Below are 18,300 nucleotides of genomic sequence, written 5' to 3'. Positions count from 1 at the left end.
GCCGTATGCTATGTGGTCCCACTACAGCAGGGGTGGAGAGCCTTTTTTTCTGCCAACGGCCATCTGGATATTTGCAACATTATTCCAGAGCCATACAAAATTATCAACTTAAAAATTATCCTGCTATATTTGATCAGGCTAATTTGGTGATGCGTGTGACGCTGGTATTGATTTTGATACGGCCCTCAGGCCAGACGTTCCCTACCCCTGTACTAGAGGGTGGAGTTACTGAAGAACAGACTTAATCCAGTTACTGAAGAACAGACTTAATCCCATATAAAAGAAGGACATTTTAGCTCGCGGGTGTGGCTCAGTGGATTGAGAGGTCCTGCCCGGTTCGATTCCTGGTCAGGGCACATGCCCGGGTTGCAGGCTCAATCCCCAGTAGGGGGCATGTAGGAAGCAGCTGATGGATGTTCTTTCTCTCTTAAAAAAAAATCAATAAAAATGTTTAAAAAGATTTTTAAAAAAGAAGAAGAAGGACATTTTAATAATGAGCACTGTCCATACATAATGAGGACAGGGGTGAAAGATCCATCACTGAGGGGTTTAAGTAGGGGCTAGAAGGTCAACCACCAGGAATATTGAAGAGATCGGTAAGCTGGGAGAGAACTAAGCTGGATTATATTTAGGATTTTAGTTATAAAGTTTGAGTATGTATATTAAAACGCCAAACTGAACAGTCTTCTTGCTAGAAGACTGATTGGTATTATCCTCAAACTTATTTTTTCCATATTAAGTATCAACATTTTGTGCTTCAAGCCCTGATTCAGTCTCAAAACAATTTTAAGAGAAAAACATCAAAGTCAAAATTTAGGATAGACTATATCAATGTCAACTTCCTAGTTTTATCATTATACTATGGTTATGTAAGATGCTACCACAACTAGAAGCTGGGTGAAGGGTACTTGGGACCTCTGCACTATTTTTGCAACTTCTTGTGAATCTGTTATGATCTCAAAATAAAAAGTTTTTAAAAATCAAAGTAAAGATACTTCCCCACGACGTTCTAAGTAACCTCAAAGACAACCAGTTTGATTCAAGAGTACAGTGCCATCAGTCACAGATGACTCTGTGCAGGTATGTGCAGGCAGCAGGGCTCATTTCAAACCATGATCAATCAGCTATTAAGATTTACAATTATGATTAGTCATTTTTATAACTATCTAATTTGATTATACTGACCATAAATCTTGTTATCTGAGGTCACATCAATAAAATCACTTATAGGCAATATATTCTTACAACTGCTTCCTACGTGGTAGGTACTACACAGGAACTAGGTATATGCAGACTTAATTACTGTATTTATCTAACTATAATATGACAAAGTCCTTGTGTCTTCTTCCTTCATTAACTATAATTTGCAATAAGAACTGCATCTTGTTCATCTCATATCACCAAAATCTAACCCAAAAGACAGTCACAGAATAAATAAGAAACAAACCAGTAATTAAGTTATTTTCTTTTCTGGGGGTGACTTTTCTTTTTTTTTTTTTATCCTCACCTGAGGACATTTTTGCATTTATCTTCAGATAGAGTGGGAGGGAGAGAGGGAGGAAGAGAGAGAGAGAAACATCGACGTGAGAGAGACACATTGAGTGGTCGCCACCCATACGACCCCAACCAGGGCTGGGGACAAACTGCAACCAAGGTACATGCCCTTAGTGGGAACCGAACCTGGGACTCTCTGGTCCATGGGCCAACGCTCTAACTGCTGAGCCAAACTGGTCAGGGTGAGGTGACTTTTCTTATACAAAAAAAATCTGAGTCTCTATTTTGGAATCAGGATTAATATATATACATACACGTGTGTGTGAGAGAGACAGTGTCTGAAGTGAAGGTGTTTAATCTCTAAAGATCTTCTTCTTCTTCTTTTTTTTTTTTTTTTTTTGGTAAATGCCCCTCACAGGAACCGAACCCGGGACTCTCTGGTCCACAGGCCGATGCTCCAACTGCTAAGCCAAACCTGCCAGAGCTCTAAAGATCTTTATAATCACTTGTTTTTGATCTGTTAATTTCCTAAGATATAGTAACTCAGCTTGACTTAGAATGAAATAGAGAGGTCAGGCTTTTCCAAACAGGAAAACCAGGATGAATTGTTGAACAGGTCCCCTCAGCTTGAAAGTCCCTGCTAAAATGATCTCTGCCCAATTTTATCAAGTGCCAAGAACAATCAGCTTCTTTCAGAAATCACTGAGACAGCATCATTTTGGATTCTTCAAAATTTACCAATCAAGAAGCATCTGTGGCAGTTTTTTTTAATTTTATCTGTTTATTAAAATACATGTTTTTCAAATAAATATTTGAACAACTCAAATCAATCAAAGCAGTGAGACCACAAAGTGTTACTTCTTTCTGCAAAGAAGGCACATCATTAGCCTGTACAAAAAATCCACCCAGTCACAACCAAAGTCAAATAGGCTGTCTTAAAGATGTGATGGAAGCTACTTTACGATCCCAGAGACACCAAGGACTCCACAGGGTCCGTCATCTGAATAGGTTCAGAAGCCGGCTTGATCCTTAGAACCTCTGCAAAGCCATCACCAAACCAGCAAGTGACGTGCGCTGTGTCTAAAGTAAAGTAGAAAAGGCGGTCCTGGCAGAGCTTCCGTCGATATGCAGACCTAGGGTCGGCGGACAGTACAGCCTCAATGGCAAGCCTTGCTTCCGCTGCTGATTGAAAATACTTAAAAGAAGCCCGACCAACATCTGCAATGAGAACAATACAATTTAACGTTCAAAATCACGCAGGTCAAATTTTACTACAGTGAACTTCATTGAGGAGTTGGGTTAGTCCCTTGAATATTACTTGAAATGAAGAGGGCTGGAAAATCTACTCAGTCAATACAGAGAATGTCACCTTCCAGTGGTATTTAGATTAATACCTTTTCCTCCAGGAAGCTTCCAAGTGTCATTAAACTTATGTATCTTCCAAATTTTCACTTGCTGAACAAAAAAATCATGGTGATATTTTTCCTTAGTCCCCTAATAGGAGGGCTGAGCTTTTGTTTTCTAGCAACCTAATTGTCACTTTTCTGTGCTCAGTGTAGGCTTTAATTCAATTCCTTGTCATTTTCTTCTCAGAAGAAACGGAGGCATGTCAGGGAAATAGATGACAGGCCCAGCATTCTCAGAAAGCCACAAGAAAGAGGACTAAACCCACACATACCCAGGCAAGGGAGGTTGCCTCAGAGAGCAGGTGTCACAGCCTACAGTTAAGTGATGCCATATTCTTTAAGGAACAAGGACATGAGAGAGTCCTTGTGAAAACTTTGAAACAGATACACTGAGAAAGTTCAATGCCATCACTAAAGAACAGGCCACCCCATTTCACACAGGCGTGTATTTCAGGCAAACAGATGTTTACCCTGCCAAATGGCAAAGCTTCCTACGTTTATGGCATTGTAGATATTTTAATTTTTAAAAATAGTCAAATTAAAAAAACTGTGACCTAATTATTAATAACTACAACATAATATATACATTCAAAAGAAGGCCGGGCCCTTCCAGAAAGGCATGTGCTTTAAACAACGTTGTCCCTGTTCAAAATATCTAGAGTGGTTGTGGATTTATATTCTTCTGAAAGTAAATTCAATTTTTAGAATACAGCCAAAATTCATTCTGGGCTGTATCCAATAAATAAGTTGGTAAGTAAAGCCATGAAGTTCAACTTTTGGTCAAATACCAAAGACCAGTTACACAGTGCTAAGATTCCTTTGTTACATGAGTCAGAAAATTACTCTAAGGCCACTCAAAACAGCAGAGTTCCAAAAACATCACACAACAAAGAAGAAAAGAAAACAAACAAACAAAAAAATCATACATTTCATTAACAGTGTGTCTGGTAGAAGCTCCAAGCTGTTCATTTGGCAAAGGTGCCTTCTCTCACTTCCCTGCCTACTTATCCTTCTGGGCTCAGCTCAAATACCTTTTCCTCTAGGAAGCCTTCCCAGATTATCTCCCCACTGCCCAAGTCAGAACCCTTCTCTCCCTCATGTTCCCACAGCATTCTATTCCAGTGCCAGTCTCCCTCCCCTTGTGTCAGTATCTTTCATCTTTCCTAGACTCTGAACTTTATGAGGTCATTTCTTATTTCTATTCTGGCCTTAAATTCTGCTGTCTGTTATGAATCAATCCCTGTTTTATAGTTATATTTTGTAATTTCTTTTTAAGCATTTTAGTCAAGAAAGTACAACACTGTAGTTTGAAAAAGAGAAAACTCTCCAAAGTAGGAAGCATTCAAAAATAACCACAAGACAAGGAGTAAGTATAAATATACAGTATCTTCTAGGCAGCACTGTTTTGTTCTACAACAAAAATCCTTTTAAAACTGAACCTCCTCCTCCCAATCAACTGCATAGAGTGATAAAATAACTTTCATAAACAAAACTTTAAAGAGATCAATTTAAACATCAAATGCTTTGTTTAAACATAAAGTCCTAAGAAAGAATGAGAGGCATAACCCTCCAGAGGCAGATAAAATCTGGCATCTCGTTCATAACTGGCTACTTCTTACTGGAACCACTGCACCCACCTCTTAACAGCTCTGTCCTTCATTCTAGATGGCTGCTTGGGATCTGCTGTGGGCTGGAGAAACCAGGTAACAATGTTTTTAAGAACCATGTGTTAGAGTAAACAAGCTTCACCCAGCCGGTGTGGCTCAGTGGTTGAGCGTTGACCCATGCACCAAGAGGTCGCCAGTTCGATTCCTGGTCAGGGCGCATGCCCAGGTTGTGGGCCCGATCCCCAGTAGTGGGCATGCAGGAGGCGGCCAATTGATGTTCTCTCTCATTGATGTTTCTGTCTCTCTTCCTCTCCCTTCCTCTCTCTCTAAAATCAATAAAGAAAAAATGTTTAAAAATAAATAAATAAATGAATAAATAAACAGGTTCCAAGTAAAGGCCCTTTGGCCTTTGGTCTCTCTTTATTTCTGCAATAAAGTGCATGTCTCTAGTGCTGGGACTATGGGAACAGTTTCTGTGCTAAAAGACCTGGCCCACATAAACACCAAATTTGGGAAATCTCCTAGTAAAAGCTCATCTCTCATTCAGAAATAAGAAATGGAAAGTACCTGGTTTACCTTCTGAACCAAGGTGCTCAAGCTCCATCTCTGCATGAGGAGTAAACCGGACTTCCAAGGTGGCCACAGGGGCCTCTCGCACCCAGGCGGGAACCACGCTGCGGTGGGCTGCGCCAGCCATCTTGGGAGGGCAGTGAAGAGCCAAGGGCTGCACTTCCACACTGTTTCCTTGGGGGGCCACTGCTTCTTTCCCTCTCCTTGGCCTCTTATCTGTACCCTCCTCTGAAGAGCTCTTCTCCAGGTGATGTGGGCCAGTTTGCTCCTCTGCCATACTTAGTCTCCGATGACTTCTCGATTCTAAACCCAAGTCTGCTGCTATCTCCCTGCGTTTAGGCAAGCTTTGCTGCATTTTGGCTGTATCACTGCATTGCATGTCGTTTTCTTCTGAGGTTCTGCCTTTGGGACAACTAGGTTTCTCTTCAGTGTGACTGCAGGGTTGTGGTTCATCGTACTCTGAGAGCTGCTGCTGAGCACAGCTGTCAGTCTTGTCATCAGACTGAGACACTGTTTTTGGTTTATATTGGTTGTTCTGCAAATTACACTCACCTAAAGGCTCAATCAAATTTTGCGGCGAGTCATAATCAGCTATGTAGGGCTTTATGTCCAGTACAGGTGTGCCATGAATCATGTCAATTCCAGAAAGGTATATAGCTCCACCTATAATATGAAAAATATCTTTTAGAAATAATAACAATGAAGAATAGTGCCAATAATTGGAGAACCAGAATAATCTATGCCTCACCAAGCTTGCTCACAATTCTCTTATGTACCAGGCTCTCTTACACCTGGTGCTGACATATACTGGAAACTCATCCTCTTCTTTACCTGTTAAACTCCTACTTGCTCTTCAAGGCTCTTCCAGACTAAGTGGTTTTTCCTTTGGGTTCCAGAGGAACCTGCATACAAACCTCTCCTAGAGCCCTTTTCATATGATCTGGTAATGACCTGCTTAGAGTCTCTGTCCCTAGACAGTGAGCCCTTCAGCACTGGTTGAAACCAACTCATTTTTGTATCACTGGGGCTTCTAACTCTGTTGCAGGTACATCACTGTCCTCAGTGTATTTCTGTGGGACTGATGAGGGTTTCCATGTGGCAAATAGCCTCTAAGGTGGCCCCCATGATGCCCACTCCTGGTGTTCGCAGCCTCGTACCATGCTGTCCTCTTGAGTCTGATTTGGTATTACTCCAGTGACTATACTATGTTATCTAAGATTCCTGTGCTTGCTGGCAGATTCACTCAAGACACTCTTCCTGTGGGCTTGATGAAGTAAGCAGCCACACAGGGAAAGGCCGGGTGGCAGGAACTGCAGGCAGTGTCTAGGAGCTGAGGGCAGCCACCAGCCAACAACCAACAAGAAGTTAAGGCCCTCAGACCCACAGCTACAAGGAAGTGAATTCTGCCAACAACTTGAGTGAGCCTGGAAGCAAATTCTTCCACAGTCAAGCCTCCAGGTAAGAACTCATCCTAGCTGACACCTTAATTACAGCCTGGTGAAAACCCTAAGCTGAGGACCCAGGTCCTGATCCACAAAAACATAATAATGTTTCAAACACATAAATGTGTGTTGTTTAAACAGATACCTGCATACTTTGTTATGCAGCAATTGAAATATAATACTCCAAAAAGACTCAATTAAGCAGAACACCAGTCACCATTACCAAATATTAAGGACAGGTCTCTTGCTTTCTCACTTACACAGCTGCTATCTAGTAACTACTACTGGTGTGAAGTCTACTGACTTGATCCTTGTGAAAGTGGTTAAATGAGAATAAAAATCTGCACCTGATCAATTCTGATTCTGTCTCCATTTAAGAAAAACTAGTGGACTTTGATTTTTATTTTTTATCCTCACCTGAGGACATTTTTCCATTTTTTGTTTAGGTAGAGTGGGAGGGAGAGAGAGGAACAGAGAGAGAGAGAGAAACATCGACGTGAAAGGGACACATTGAGTGGCTGCCACCCGCACAACCAACTAGAGCCGGGGACAAACTGCAACTGAGGTACGCGCCCTTAGTGGGAACCAAACCCGGGTCTCTCTGGACCACAGGTCGACAGTCTAACCACTGAGCCAAACCGGCCAGGGCTGGACTTTGATTTTTAAAATGATGCTTACTATGACTAAGCCTGGAATTTTGGAAAGATGATTTTGCACTTTCTTAATGATTTTGTCTAACAGAAGAAAGGCACTGTACCAAAGATAACAGTTCATGGGATTTGGAGTCAGACAACCCCCTGGCTAGATGCTATTAGCAGTTTTGATTCCCAGTCAAGGGTATGTTCTTGCGTTGCAGGTTTGATCCCTTGCCCTGACTGGGGCACATGCCGGAGGTAACCAATCAATGTCTGTCTCTGTCTCTCTGTCTCTCTCTCTCATCGATGCTTCTCTCTCTCTCTCCCCCACACCCCCAATCCTCCCTCCCTCTCTTCTACTCTCTAAAAATCCATGGAAAAAGTATTCTAAGGTAAGGATTACCACCACCACTACCAAAAACAAAACTAATCTGGTATTCTACACAGGTACTTCCACAATCTGACCGATGTTTGATCCTATAGTGTGATTCATCCCAGACCCTCTGCCACACATCAGTTGACGAATGCACTGCAGCCATGATGCATGCTCACTTCCTCTAGGCTGCAAGGAAGAAGCTACACTACCATCCTATGTGCTTACCACATATACATGTATAACCAGTTACTGTGCGTTAAATTTTGAAAGCATCCAATTATTTTTGAGTATTTTGTATTTATTGCATTCCAAGTCAGATAAAGTCTGGTTACTAATTTAATGATTATGAAAACTTAAATGCTACTTTTAAATAATTTAAACTTTTGATAAATGAAACAACATAAACAAGCACCGAGTAACCTCTGAAAGCTTATTTCAAAATGTTTCAGTGCCAACATTCTTTTAATCATGTTATTATCTTCAATGTCTGATGGTTCTCAGGGGTTGACACCACTGGTACTTATCTAAATAATAGCCAATGCTGAATACTATGTTGATTTTTTAATTTTTTAAATCCTTACCCAAGGATATTTTTCCTTTAATTTTTTTTTTTTTTTTTTTTTTGGTGGTAAGTGCCCCTAGCGGGAACCAAACCTGGGACTCCATGGTCCGCAGGCTGATGCTCAACCACTGAGCCAAACTGGCCAGGGCTTCCACTAATTTTTAAAGAGAGTAGGAGGTAGGGAGAGAGAGAGAGAGAGAAACATTGATGTGAGACAGACACATCATCTGGCTGTCTCCAGCACAACCCCAACCAGGGCCAAGGATCAAACCTGCAACCCAAGTACATGCCCTCGACCGAAATCAAACCCGCGACCCTTTGGTCCACGGGCTGACGCTCCAACTGCTGAACTAAACCAGTCAGGGCCACTATGTTGTTTTTATAAGACTTTTTAAGAATAAAAAGGTAAAAACAGAAATTACACTTGTTACCTTCTACCTTTTCCAGCTTGGCCAGGGTCAGTCCTATTGCATTGGGACGATGTGGGCTCCTTGTGGAGAAAACTCCAACCTTCGCACCATTCAGCCTAGGAGGCTGAACTTTTGCCTTACAGCTCAAATGACCATTTTGGTGAAAAACAAACAAAATCCTATTGAAGAAAAACAAAACCACTGAGTAAGAGAAAAGCATAAGTTAACTTATCATAATGAGTTGAAGGGAAAAAACTTTAATCTCCACAAATTAAAACAGAAATAATGCTTTTAATGGTATTAAAATATAATCCATGAAAAAATAGGAGAGATAAGTCAACAAATTTAGACTTCCAGTCAAGATGGTGGCGTAGGTAAATGTATAGCGTCCTCCCACAACCACATCAAAGTTACACCTAAACTACAGAACAACCATCATTCAGAACCGCCTGAAATCCAGCTGAATGCAAGTCCTACAACTACGGAGCAGCCACATCGAGACTGGTAGGAGGGGCGAAGGCAGACGGGCTGGTCCCACACTCACGTGTGGTGGATAAAAATCAGGAGACTACCTGGGCTGAGAAGGTCCTCCCTGAGGACTGAGGGGTCCCTGTCCCACACCAGGTGCCCCGCTCAGGGTTCCAGTGCCAGGAAGAGAATCCCCATAACTTCTGGCTGGAAAAACCAGCAGGAACTGAGGCTCAGGGAGGCTGAAGCAGCTGGAGCCCCAGACAGCTCCCTAAAGGGCCCACGCACAAACTTATAGGACTCTCTCCCTCTAAGCTTGGAGGGGAGGCAGCTCGAGGGGCGCCAGAGACATACAGGGAAGAACTGAGCTGTTTGGCACTCGAGGGAGGGCTGTGGAGGGGGCTTTCACCGGGACAGATGTGCTGTCGGAGGCCTTTGTTCCTTTGGTGAGCCTTTCCCTGGGGCGGCAGACAGCGGCCATATCTGGGACTCCAGCAACCTGGCTCACACTGGTAGCCCCACCCTGGTGACTCCCTGAGGCCCCGCCCCACCCAACTTTCAGGCCCACCTAAGCTGTTTCCAGTTGCTTAACCATAGTATTGGCCTGTCTTGGATCCTGCTTCAGGTTTTCCTAAATTCTTTCAAACAAGCAGCATCTGGTCTCAGCTAGCCCCATACCCTTCGTTAAGTAATACACAGAAACAAACACAGGGAGGCCGCCAAAATGAGGAGACAAACAGGTCCCAGATGAAAGTACAGAAAAAATTTCCAGGAAAAGAACTAAGCAAAATGGAGATAAATAACCTAACAGATGCTGAGTTGAAAATACTGCTTATAAGGATGCTCAATGTACTTAGTGAGAACCTCAGTGAACTTAGTGAGGGCCTCAAGAGCATTACAAAAGACCAGTCAGAAATGGTGGATGCACAGTCAGAAATGAAGGAGGCACTAACTGAAATAAAGAATAATTTACACAGATTCAATAGTAGAGTAGGTAAAGCCAAGAAGCAAACTATCAATTTGGAATATAAAGAAGCAAAAACCATCCAATCAGAACAGCAAAAATCCACATCAGAAATCCAAAAAAATGAGGTTGGTGTAAGGAGCCTCTGGGACAACTTCAAGTGTGCCAACATTCACATCTTGGGGGTGCCAAAGGATAAGAGAGGGAACAAGAAATTGAAAACCTATTTGAAACAATAATGACAGAAAACTTCCCTAACTTGGTGAAGGAAACAGACATACAAGTCCAGAAAGCACAGAGAGTCCCAAACAAGATGAACCCCAAGAGGTCCACACCAAGACACATCATCATCAAAATGCAAAAAGTCCAAGACAAAAAGAGAATCTTAAAAGCAGCAAGAGAAAAGCAGTTAGTTACCTACAAGGGAGTTCCCATAAGACTGTCAGCTGATTTCTCAAAAGAAACTTTGCAGGCCCAGAAGGGAGTGGCAAGAAATATTCAGAGTGATGAAAAGCAAGAACCTACAACCAAGATTACTTTATCCTGCAAAGCTGTCATTTATAATCGATGTCCATACAAAGAGTTCACCACCACCAAACCGTTATTATATGAAATGTTGAAGGGTCTTTTTGAAGAAAAAGATAAAATATATGAACAAACAAAATGGCAATGAATACATATCTATCGACAATGGAATCTACAAATAAATGAACAGGCAGAACAGAAACATTCTCATAGATACAGAGAACATTTTGTTGGTTGCCAGATGGGAGGGATGTTGGGGAAATGGGTGAAAAAGGTGAAGGGATTAAGAAGTACAAATTGATTGGTAAACTGACAAACCTTAAAGAGAAGGGGGTTGGGGAGGTGAGAAGAAATAAACCAAAGAACTTACGTGCATAACCAATGGACACTGACAACAGAGTGGGAAAAGGCAGGAGGGGGACGGGAGATCAATGGGGGAAAAAATAAGGAACATCTGTAATACATTCAACAATAAAGATAAAAAAAAAGACAAAAAATTTATATTCTCCTGAGTCCATTTTTTTATATATCAGCAATGTTTTAAAGTTAAATAATTCAACAAAGATCAAACATAGGTCAGAACACCCATGTTCTTTCTACTCTACCCATGTTCCCAAACTAACATTAAAAAATTAACTATTTCAGAATAGACACTTAATTTTAGGTCTTCACCAGTAAAATTAGACCATTTCAGAATAACACTAATATAACACAGACTTTAACATAGGTAATGCTTTATTTAAAGTATTCAGATTTCTAAGGTCTCTTTTGTTTTTGTTTGTTTGTTTTTATCCTCACCCAAGGGCATTTTTGCATTTATCTTCAGATAGAGCAGGAGGGAGAGGGGGAGGAAGAGAGAGACAGAAACATCTAAGTGAGAGAGACACATTGACTGGCTGCCACCCACATACCCCAACCAGGGCCAGGGGCGGGACAAACTGCAACCGAGGTACATGCCCTTAGCGGGAACTGAACCCGGGTCGCTCCAGTCCTTGAGCCAAAGCTCTAACCGCTGAGCCAAACCAGCCAGGGCTGTTTTTTAGAAAGAGTAGATTTAATTCTTCATGAGTTTAGGGCAGGGTCAGCAAACTTTTTCTGTAGAGTCAGATAGTAAACATTCTAGGGTTTGCAGGCCAACCAGTCCCTGCTCTAACTATTCAACTCTGCTGCTGTAGCACATTTACAAATCCATGTGGCTGTTTCCATAAACTTATTTACAAAAACAGGCGGTGGGTTGGATTTGGTCCATGGCCGCAGCTTGCTGACTTTCAGTGTAGAGGACAGAATGACTAGCCATAGACAGAATAGAGAAGGTCTACAGATTTCAACTCAACATAAAGGCGTTGATCAAAATTAGAACCAACTGCAAATAGACTGTGATCCCTCAGTGAATCCCGAGCTTCCCTCAGGTTGTCCAAAATATGCAGACAATCATGTGTACGAATACAGTATAGGAATTTCATGCAATAGACAGGGTGGTCTGGATGGCAGGCTCCAAGGCTGCCTCCATCAGTGGTTGTACATCAACTGGAATACTTTTAACTCAGGGGCAAACTCTGGTCCAAAGTACCACTTCTAACTGTAAAATAACTTACCAAACATGAGAAAACTGTTCTAAGCCCATCAAGGAATGTTCAGGATTATTAAAGATGCTCTTTCTAATTCTCAAACAAGCCCTTGAATGGCGACAAATGGATGGCTGCCTTGGAGTTCCATTCTTGGCTGAGAAACAGGATTCCAAGTAGCCAATTGGTTCAGTTAAAAGATTTCCTACAGAAGAAAATTAGATAAGAAACCATTAGTCAAAAAGCCATCAAAGATGTAGAAAAACATGTTTTTTTAATGCACTGATTTTATAGTTTCTAAATCTATAGGTGTTATATCATGATAGAACATAATTCTTACAGTATTCATGAATATATATAAATATCCTCATCCTTACATACACATTGTTATATCCCAGTGATTTTCAGCTGGTACGCCACAAGAATTTTTTTTTTTTATCCTCACCAGAGGACATTTTTCCATTTTTTGTTCAGATAGAGTGGGAGGGAGAAAGAGGAAGAGAGAGAGAGAAACATCGACGTGAAAGGGACACATGGAGTGGCTGCCACCCACACGACCAACCAGGGCCGGGGACAAACTGCAACCCAGGTACGTACCCTTAGCAGGAACCGAACCCGGATCTCTCTGGGCCACAGGCCAATGCTCTAACCGCTGAGCCAAACCGGCCAGGGCCATTTTTTTCACATTTCATCAAGGTTTTATTCACTTCTTTTGAAGGATGATATAAAGATACCTTAGATTCTCATTTTATGTTCAGCTTTCATTAAATCTATCCTACCAACACAGATGGTAAGACTTTAGGCCAGGAGCTGTACCTCACAGAACCTTTCATTTCTTTTCACTTTAAAAATGAAATTGATACATATAAAATATATGTAATACATATGTAATAAAGCATACTATTGAAATCCTGTGCACTCACCACCCAGCCCAAGAACTAGAGCTTTACCAACAACTTCCATCTTTTTATGTTGCTTCTCTCCTACCCCACACCCCTCCTTTTCCTTTGAGATAAACAGGAGCCTGACTGTAGTCTTTATCATTTACTCCTGTTTTTTAATTTTATTTCTTCCTTTATTGATTTTAGAGAGAGAGGACGTGAGAGGGGGAGAGAGAGAGAAACATCAATGAGAGAGAACATCAACTGGCTGTCCCCTGCGTGCCCCCCACTGGGGATTAGGCCCACAACCTGATCCTGGGCATGTGTCCTGACTGGGAATTGAACTGGCAACCTCTTGGTGCATGAGTTGACGCTCAACCACTGAGCCAAACCGGCTGTACTTCGTTCCTTTTTTAATATAATTTTATCATATGCATATGCATAAATAAACAATATTTCATTTGTCTTTGAGAGCTATAAAAACTGGTTTAAAACTATGTTACCTTCTGAGACTTGCTTTCTCCCTCTCAATATTATGATTCTAAGACCTATGCATAATGTACATGTTCTTTAGTTTAAATTTCTTTTTCTTTATTGATTTTAGAGAGAGAGGAAGAGGGAGAGAGAGATAGAAACATTGATGAGAGAGAACATCAACTGGCCATCTCCTGCATGCCTCCCTCTGGGGAGCAGGCCCATACCACAACCTGGGCATGTGCCCCAACTGGGAAATGAACTGGCGACCTCTTGGGGCATGGCTCAACGCTCAACCATTGAGCCATACTGGCCGGGCATTTTCATTTTAAATTTTTTCCAAGTATGTTTATAGGCATGCTCTCCTGTTTTGTTTTGTTTTGTTTTGTTTTATCCCTATATATGCTCTAAGGAACAGATATAGTAAATATCTTAACGATGAAGAAACTGAGGTCAAACAATTCTCTGGTATTCATTAAAATGTCATGAAGAAAAATGGCCAAAAGGGACTCCTAACCTAATCAGCTGGGATCCCTGTGTCCCGTTTTTATTTGTTTAACAAACACTTTCCAAGCATCTACAATTGCCTGACATTGTGCTAAATTTGGGGAAAAGATACAAAACAGGAACTCTTATCACAGTGGAGTTAATAGTTGGCTGGGGAAAGTATCACAATGTTTCATTTTCTTTTTTTTTTTTTTTAATCCTCACCCGAGGACACTTTTCCATTCTTTGTTCAGATAGAGCAGGAGGGAAAGAGAGAGAGAGAAACATCGACGTGAAAGGGACACATCGAGTGGCTGCCACCCGCATGACCAACCAGGGCCGGGGACAAACTGCAACCGAGGTACATGCCCTTAGCGGGAACCGAACCCGGGTCTCTCCGGACCGCAGGCCGACCCTCTAACTCTCTAACCGCTAAGCCAAACCGGCCAGGGCCACAATGTTTCATTTTCATTACCTGCAGTAATGATCAAAGACTCTGTCCCTGACTATCTGATTTGGAACCTACAAAATTATAGCTAAATGAGCTACCACTTCATTGAATCAGTCTATATCTGTTTTTCACAGGTTACACATGTGCTATGATAAATATAAATTGTAATCAGTTAGATGTATTCCACTCCTCTTCATGCACCTCTATTAAGAACATAAGCAAGCCCTGGCCAGTTTGGCTCAGCGGTTAGAGCGTCGGCCTGCGGTCCGGAGAGACCCGGGTTCGGTTCCCGCTAAGGGCACGTACTTCGGTTGCAGTTTGTCCCCAGCCCTGGTTGGTCGTGCGGGTGGCAGCCACTCGATGTGTCCCTTCACATCGATGTTTCTCTCTCTCTCTCCCTTCCTCTCTCTCCCTCCCACTCTATCTGTACAAAAATGGAAAAATATCCTCGGGTGAGGATAAAAAAAGAACATAAGCAAGATAACACTGGGTTAGCAATTAACTGAAAGCATACTCAGGAGCTATGTTGTAGAGCTCCCTCAACTACATCACTCTTAAAATTTGGGGCCACTCTCAATGCATCAAACGTCCATTAATAACCAAGTGGAAACTTACCATATTCTAGTATGTCTGAATCTTCTGGAATTTATTTATATATATTTCTGTTCCCTGTTATTGGCATTATATAAATGCTATGAAATACAAATGCTCAATACTTTCTAAATATAAATGCTATTTGAATGCACTACTTGCAGTAGAGGTCTAAGTACATCCACCCAGGGGAATTCTGATCTCCTTCCTCTCGCTTTATAAAAAACAAAACAAAAAACCATTAAGCACCTACCATTTGATCTAAGTGCTGTGCTAAGTGCCTGGGTGCAGACATAAATAAGAAAGAGCTCTTGCTCTCAAGGGTGTCCAGTACATTGACAGAGATGACAATCAAAATTAAATCAAACTGCCTTGCATACAGGATAAGGATAAACACAGGTATGCCAGGGTAGTACTGGCAAGAGAATCACATGGAAATGTGGTGAAGTGATTCCCTAAAGTAACATGGGAGGTTGAGGACTAATATCAGAAAAGAGACAAAAACAACACAGGGCCACTACACTAGCTGTGTGACCTTGCGAAAACTGCTTATTTCTCTGAATGCCAGTTTTCTCATTTATACATTAATACCTATATTGGAAAGTTATAAGATTACTAAAATCTATAAAGCACCTAGTATAGCAGAAGGTGCTCAGCAAAGAGCAGTTTCTAAAGCCCTTGCTCAGGCTTTTCCTTCCTTTTAACAATATTACAACTGTATCAACTGTGTAATAAGAAAGAAACCAAGAAGTTATTAATGTAAAGGTCTTGTACACAATGTTTACTTACAAGTCTTGTGCAGGCAGAGAAGTTCAGGTCCTTTCCACTTCTTGCCTGGACTATTAAATCACCTTTGTTATCATTTGTCTCCATTCTGCCAGTCCCTCCCCTCCACAAAACACACACTAATGCTCCAGACTGAGTTCCTTATGCGGTGCTACTCACTTTTAACTTTTCATGTTTTCCACTGTTAACAGATGGTGCATTTCTTAGCCTGGTGCTCAAGGTTCTCTACAACCTGAATCCAGTCAACAGTTTCCAAAACTCCCTGTTCCACCCAATACTTCGGGATTTACAGCTCCCTAATCCCATCCTCTGTAGAACTCTGAGCCATGCTCTTTCCTGCCTGTCAAAACATTAGACCCATAATCTGGCAGTGTGCAACTTTTTAAAAATCAGCACAAACTGTGACCAGGTAACAGTACTTTTAGGAAATTTAGGTCAAACGTTTAGAACATAAACAAAGATTTTAGTTTCAAGAACTTCCATTTAGAACAATGAAAACTGGCAGTAACCTAAATGCCCAACAAAAGGGAACTTGTTAAAGGACATCTATAAAACAAAATAGTGTAACCATTAAAATTAAAACTAATTGCCGTGGATTTTTATGAATCTTAAGATTTTTGATTGATTGTTTGTTTTAGTTTATAAACAGTGGGGTCATAGCCCTGGCCGGTTTGGCTCAGCGGTTAGAGCCGGCCTGCGGTCCTGAGAGACCCGGGTTCGGTTCCCGCTAAGGGCGCGTACCTCGGTTGCAGTTTGTCCCCGGCCCTGGTCGGTTGTGCGGGTGGCAGCCACTCGATGTGTTCCTTTCACGTTGATGTTTCTCTCTCTCTCTGCTCCTCCCCCCACCCCCACTCTACCTGAACAAAAAATGGAAAAATGTCCTCGGGTGTGGATAAAAAACAAACAAACAAAAAAACAGTGGGGTCATATATCAACTCATATTTCTAGGGTGTATGCAGTGAAACAAGTCTGGAAGGTAGACATCAAGAGATTAACAGTGGTTTTCTCTGAGTGATGGCCAACTACTTTAAATTTTCTTCCACTTGCTTCCTCTACTTTCTAAAGTGAATATATTTTGCTCTACATAAAGAGAAGAAAATAAAGAGAAGCAAACTCATTTCCATCTTTCCGGGCCCAGTTTAAAACGATTTCCTCCACTGGCCTTTCCCGTGCCCTCCTCACTTCCCACAGCACAGGATGCTTCTCGCTTGTGGCATTTACTAATTCCAAACAGCATAACACCAGTGGATATCCTATCTACCCCGCATGAACGAAAACTCCCTAAGAAAGAGCCCGCCACACTGGACGTGGCTATTTCAGCCACCGAGCCAAGCCCAGGCGGACCTTAGCTACCGAGAAAAAACGTGAGCTCACGTCATCTTGCTCGCCTCAGACACGTCACATGGTCGACTGAACACGTGACCCGTGCCTTCGCAGCAAGCATGACGCACATTAATTCAGGGCTCGCATTTCCCGTTCCTCTCTGCTGTCAAGTGAGCTGCCCACACCTAGGCCTCTTCCCACTGTGAAGCAACCAGTGTCTCAGAAGTTACCTGTCTCCAGAGCCGGCTTCACGCACCCGCACGGGGTCGCTGTGGGGCGTGGCCCTGGTTCCTCCAAGCCGGGCATGGCTCCTGGTAACAGAGGTGCCCACCCGACGCGTTCTAGCCTTCCGCTTCCGGTCTCCATGCCTGGCGCCTGCGCAGTAGCCGTACCTTCAAGGTGGTGCCGGTATCGGGCGCAAGCGCAGGAAGTGGGGCGCGCGCGTGGTGTGCGCGGGCAGCCTGGAGGTTATTGTAACGGTACAGAGGTGTGTGTCATCCTCTGGTGCTCTACGAACCGGTGTCCTAGCTGTCTCAGCTGTCTCGTGCAGACCCACTGCCGTTGCCTACCCTTTCAGGGCAGTCAGCGAGTCCGAGTTCCCGCTCTTGCCGAAGGAAGAAGAGGGGGGCACGTCAAGGAAGATTTAAAAGATATCAACGTATCCAGTGCATGACGCTAATTTCGAAAGAAAAAATGTGTATGTGCAATCATCACATAGCAAAATGATCGGATGTTAGGAAATGTTTAAAGTTCTCCTTGGGTGGCGGGAATACCCATACAGTCATATTTGTATATGTGCTCCTATTTTCCCATAATAAAAATGATGATTTGTCAGAAAGGAACCCAAGTAAATCTTATTGCAAATAAAATGGATGGGGAACCCCATGCCGGATTAAGAGTTAAGAAGTGGGGACTGTTTCTTGTGTTTCCTACCTCAAGGAAACTAAAGTGAGAATGAGAGTCAACATGCTATTTACATTGAAGGGATTATGGTCGTTGTTTCTGGACAGCTCTGAAAAGTTGAGGGCCAAGAAGAATACCTTTTTCACCCCATGCGATGAACAGTTATCCCTGCATGGATAGCCTATCCTTTTACCCACTTGTAACCTCGTCTCTCACCTATTTTAAGTTTCTCTGTACTCATATTTCTGTTTCTGGGCTTTTTATGCTGTTGGTTCACGTGGTGTGGTGGTGGGGTGGAGACATATTGCCTGCAATATAAATTATTCAAAAGCAAACAGGTCCACAGATTTAAAAGCTTAAGAACCATTAAAAAAAAAATAG

General features: G+C 42.3%; 1 protein-coding gene across 2 annotated transcripts; it reads right to left on the bottom strand.

Moving 5' to 3' along the window:
- Positions 1-2,290: 2,290 nt before the first annotated feature.
- TRMO (tRNA methyltransferase O) lies at positions 2,291-17,446 on the bottom strand. 2 transcript variants are annotated; one of them, XM_036261156.1, is made up of 5 exons: positions 17,247-17,446; positions 12,055-12,229; positions 8,524-8,681; positions 5,084-5,740; positions 2,296-2,712 (listed from the first exon to the last, which is right to left on the bottom strand). In XM_036261156.1, exons 1-5 carry the CDS (start codon positions 17,380-17,382, stop codon positions 2,453-2,455), a joined length of 1,386 nt encoding a protein of 461 aa, XP_036117049.1. In that variant the 5' UTR covers positions 17,383-17,446; the 3' UTR covers positions 2,296-2,452. The 2 variants fall into 2 exon arrangements, with proteins under 2 accessions (XP_036117050.1, XP_036117049.1); XM_036261157.1 differs by lacking the exons at positions 12,055-12,229; positions 17,247-17,446 and having other exon boundaries at positions 2,291-2,712; positions 8,531-8,639.
- Between the last annotated feature and the right edge of the window lie 854 nt (positions 17,447-18,300).

Source organism: Molossus molossus, unplaced genomic scaffold, assembly GCF_014108415.1.
Source record: "Molossus molossus isolate mMolMol1 unplaced genomic scaffold, mMolMol1.p scaffold_m16_p_14, whole genome shotgun sequence".
NCBI classification, from domain to species: domain Eukaryota; kingdom Metazoa; phylum Chordata; class Mammalia; order Chiroptera; family Molossidae; genus Molossus; species Molossus molossus.
The sequence above is the reverse complement of the archived record's forward strand: the minus strand, read 5'-3'. Positions and strand labels throughout refer to the sequence as shown.

Excerpts from the sequence above, each read along its gene's own strand:
- TRMO (XM_036261156.1), bottom strand. The coding sequence starts at position 17,382 with ATGGAGACCGGAAGCGGAAGGCTAGAACGCGTCGGGTGGGCACCTCTG. Across the intron at positions 12,230-17,246 it reads GAAGCCGGCTCTGGAGACAG|GAAATCTTTTAACTGAACCA; the intron begins GTAACTTCTGAG and ends TTTCTTCTGTAG. Across the intron at positions 2,713-5,083 it reads TGAGCACCTTGGTTCAGAAG|ATGTTGGTCGGGCTTCTTTT; the intron begins GTAAACCAGGTA and ends TTCTCATTGCAG.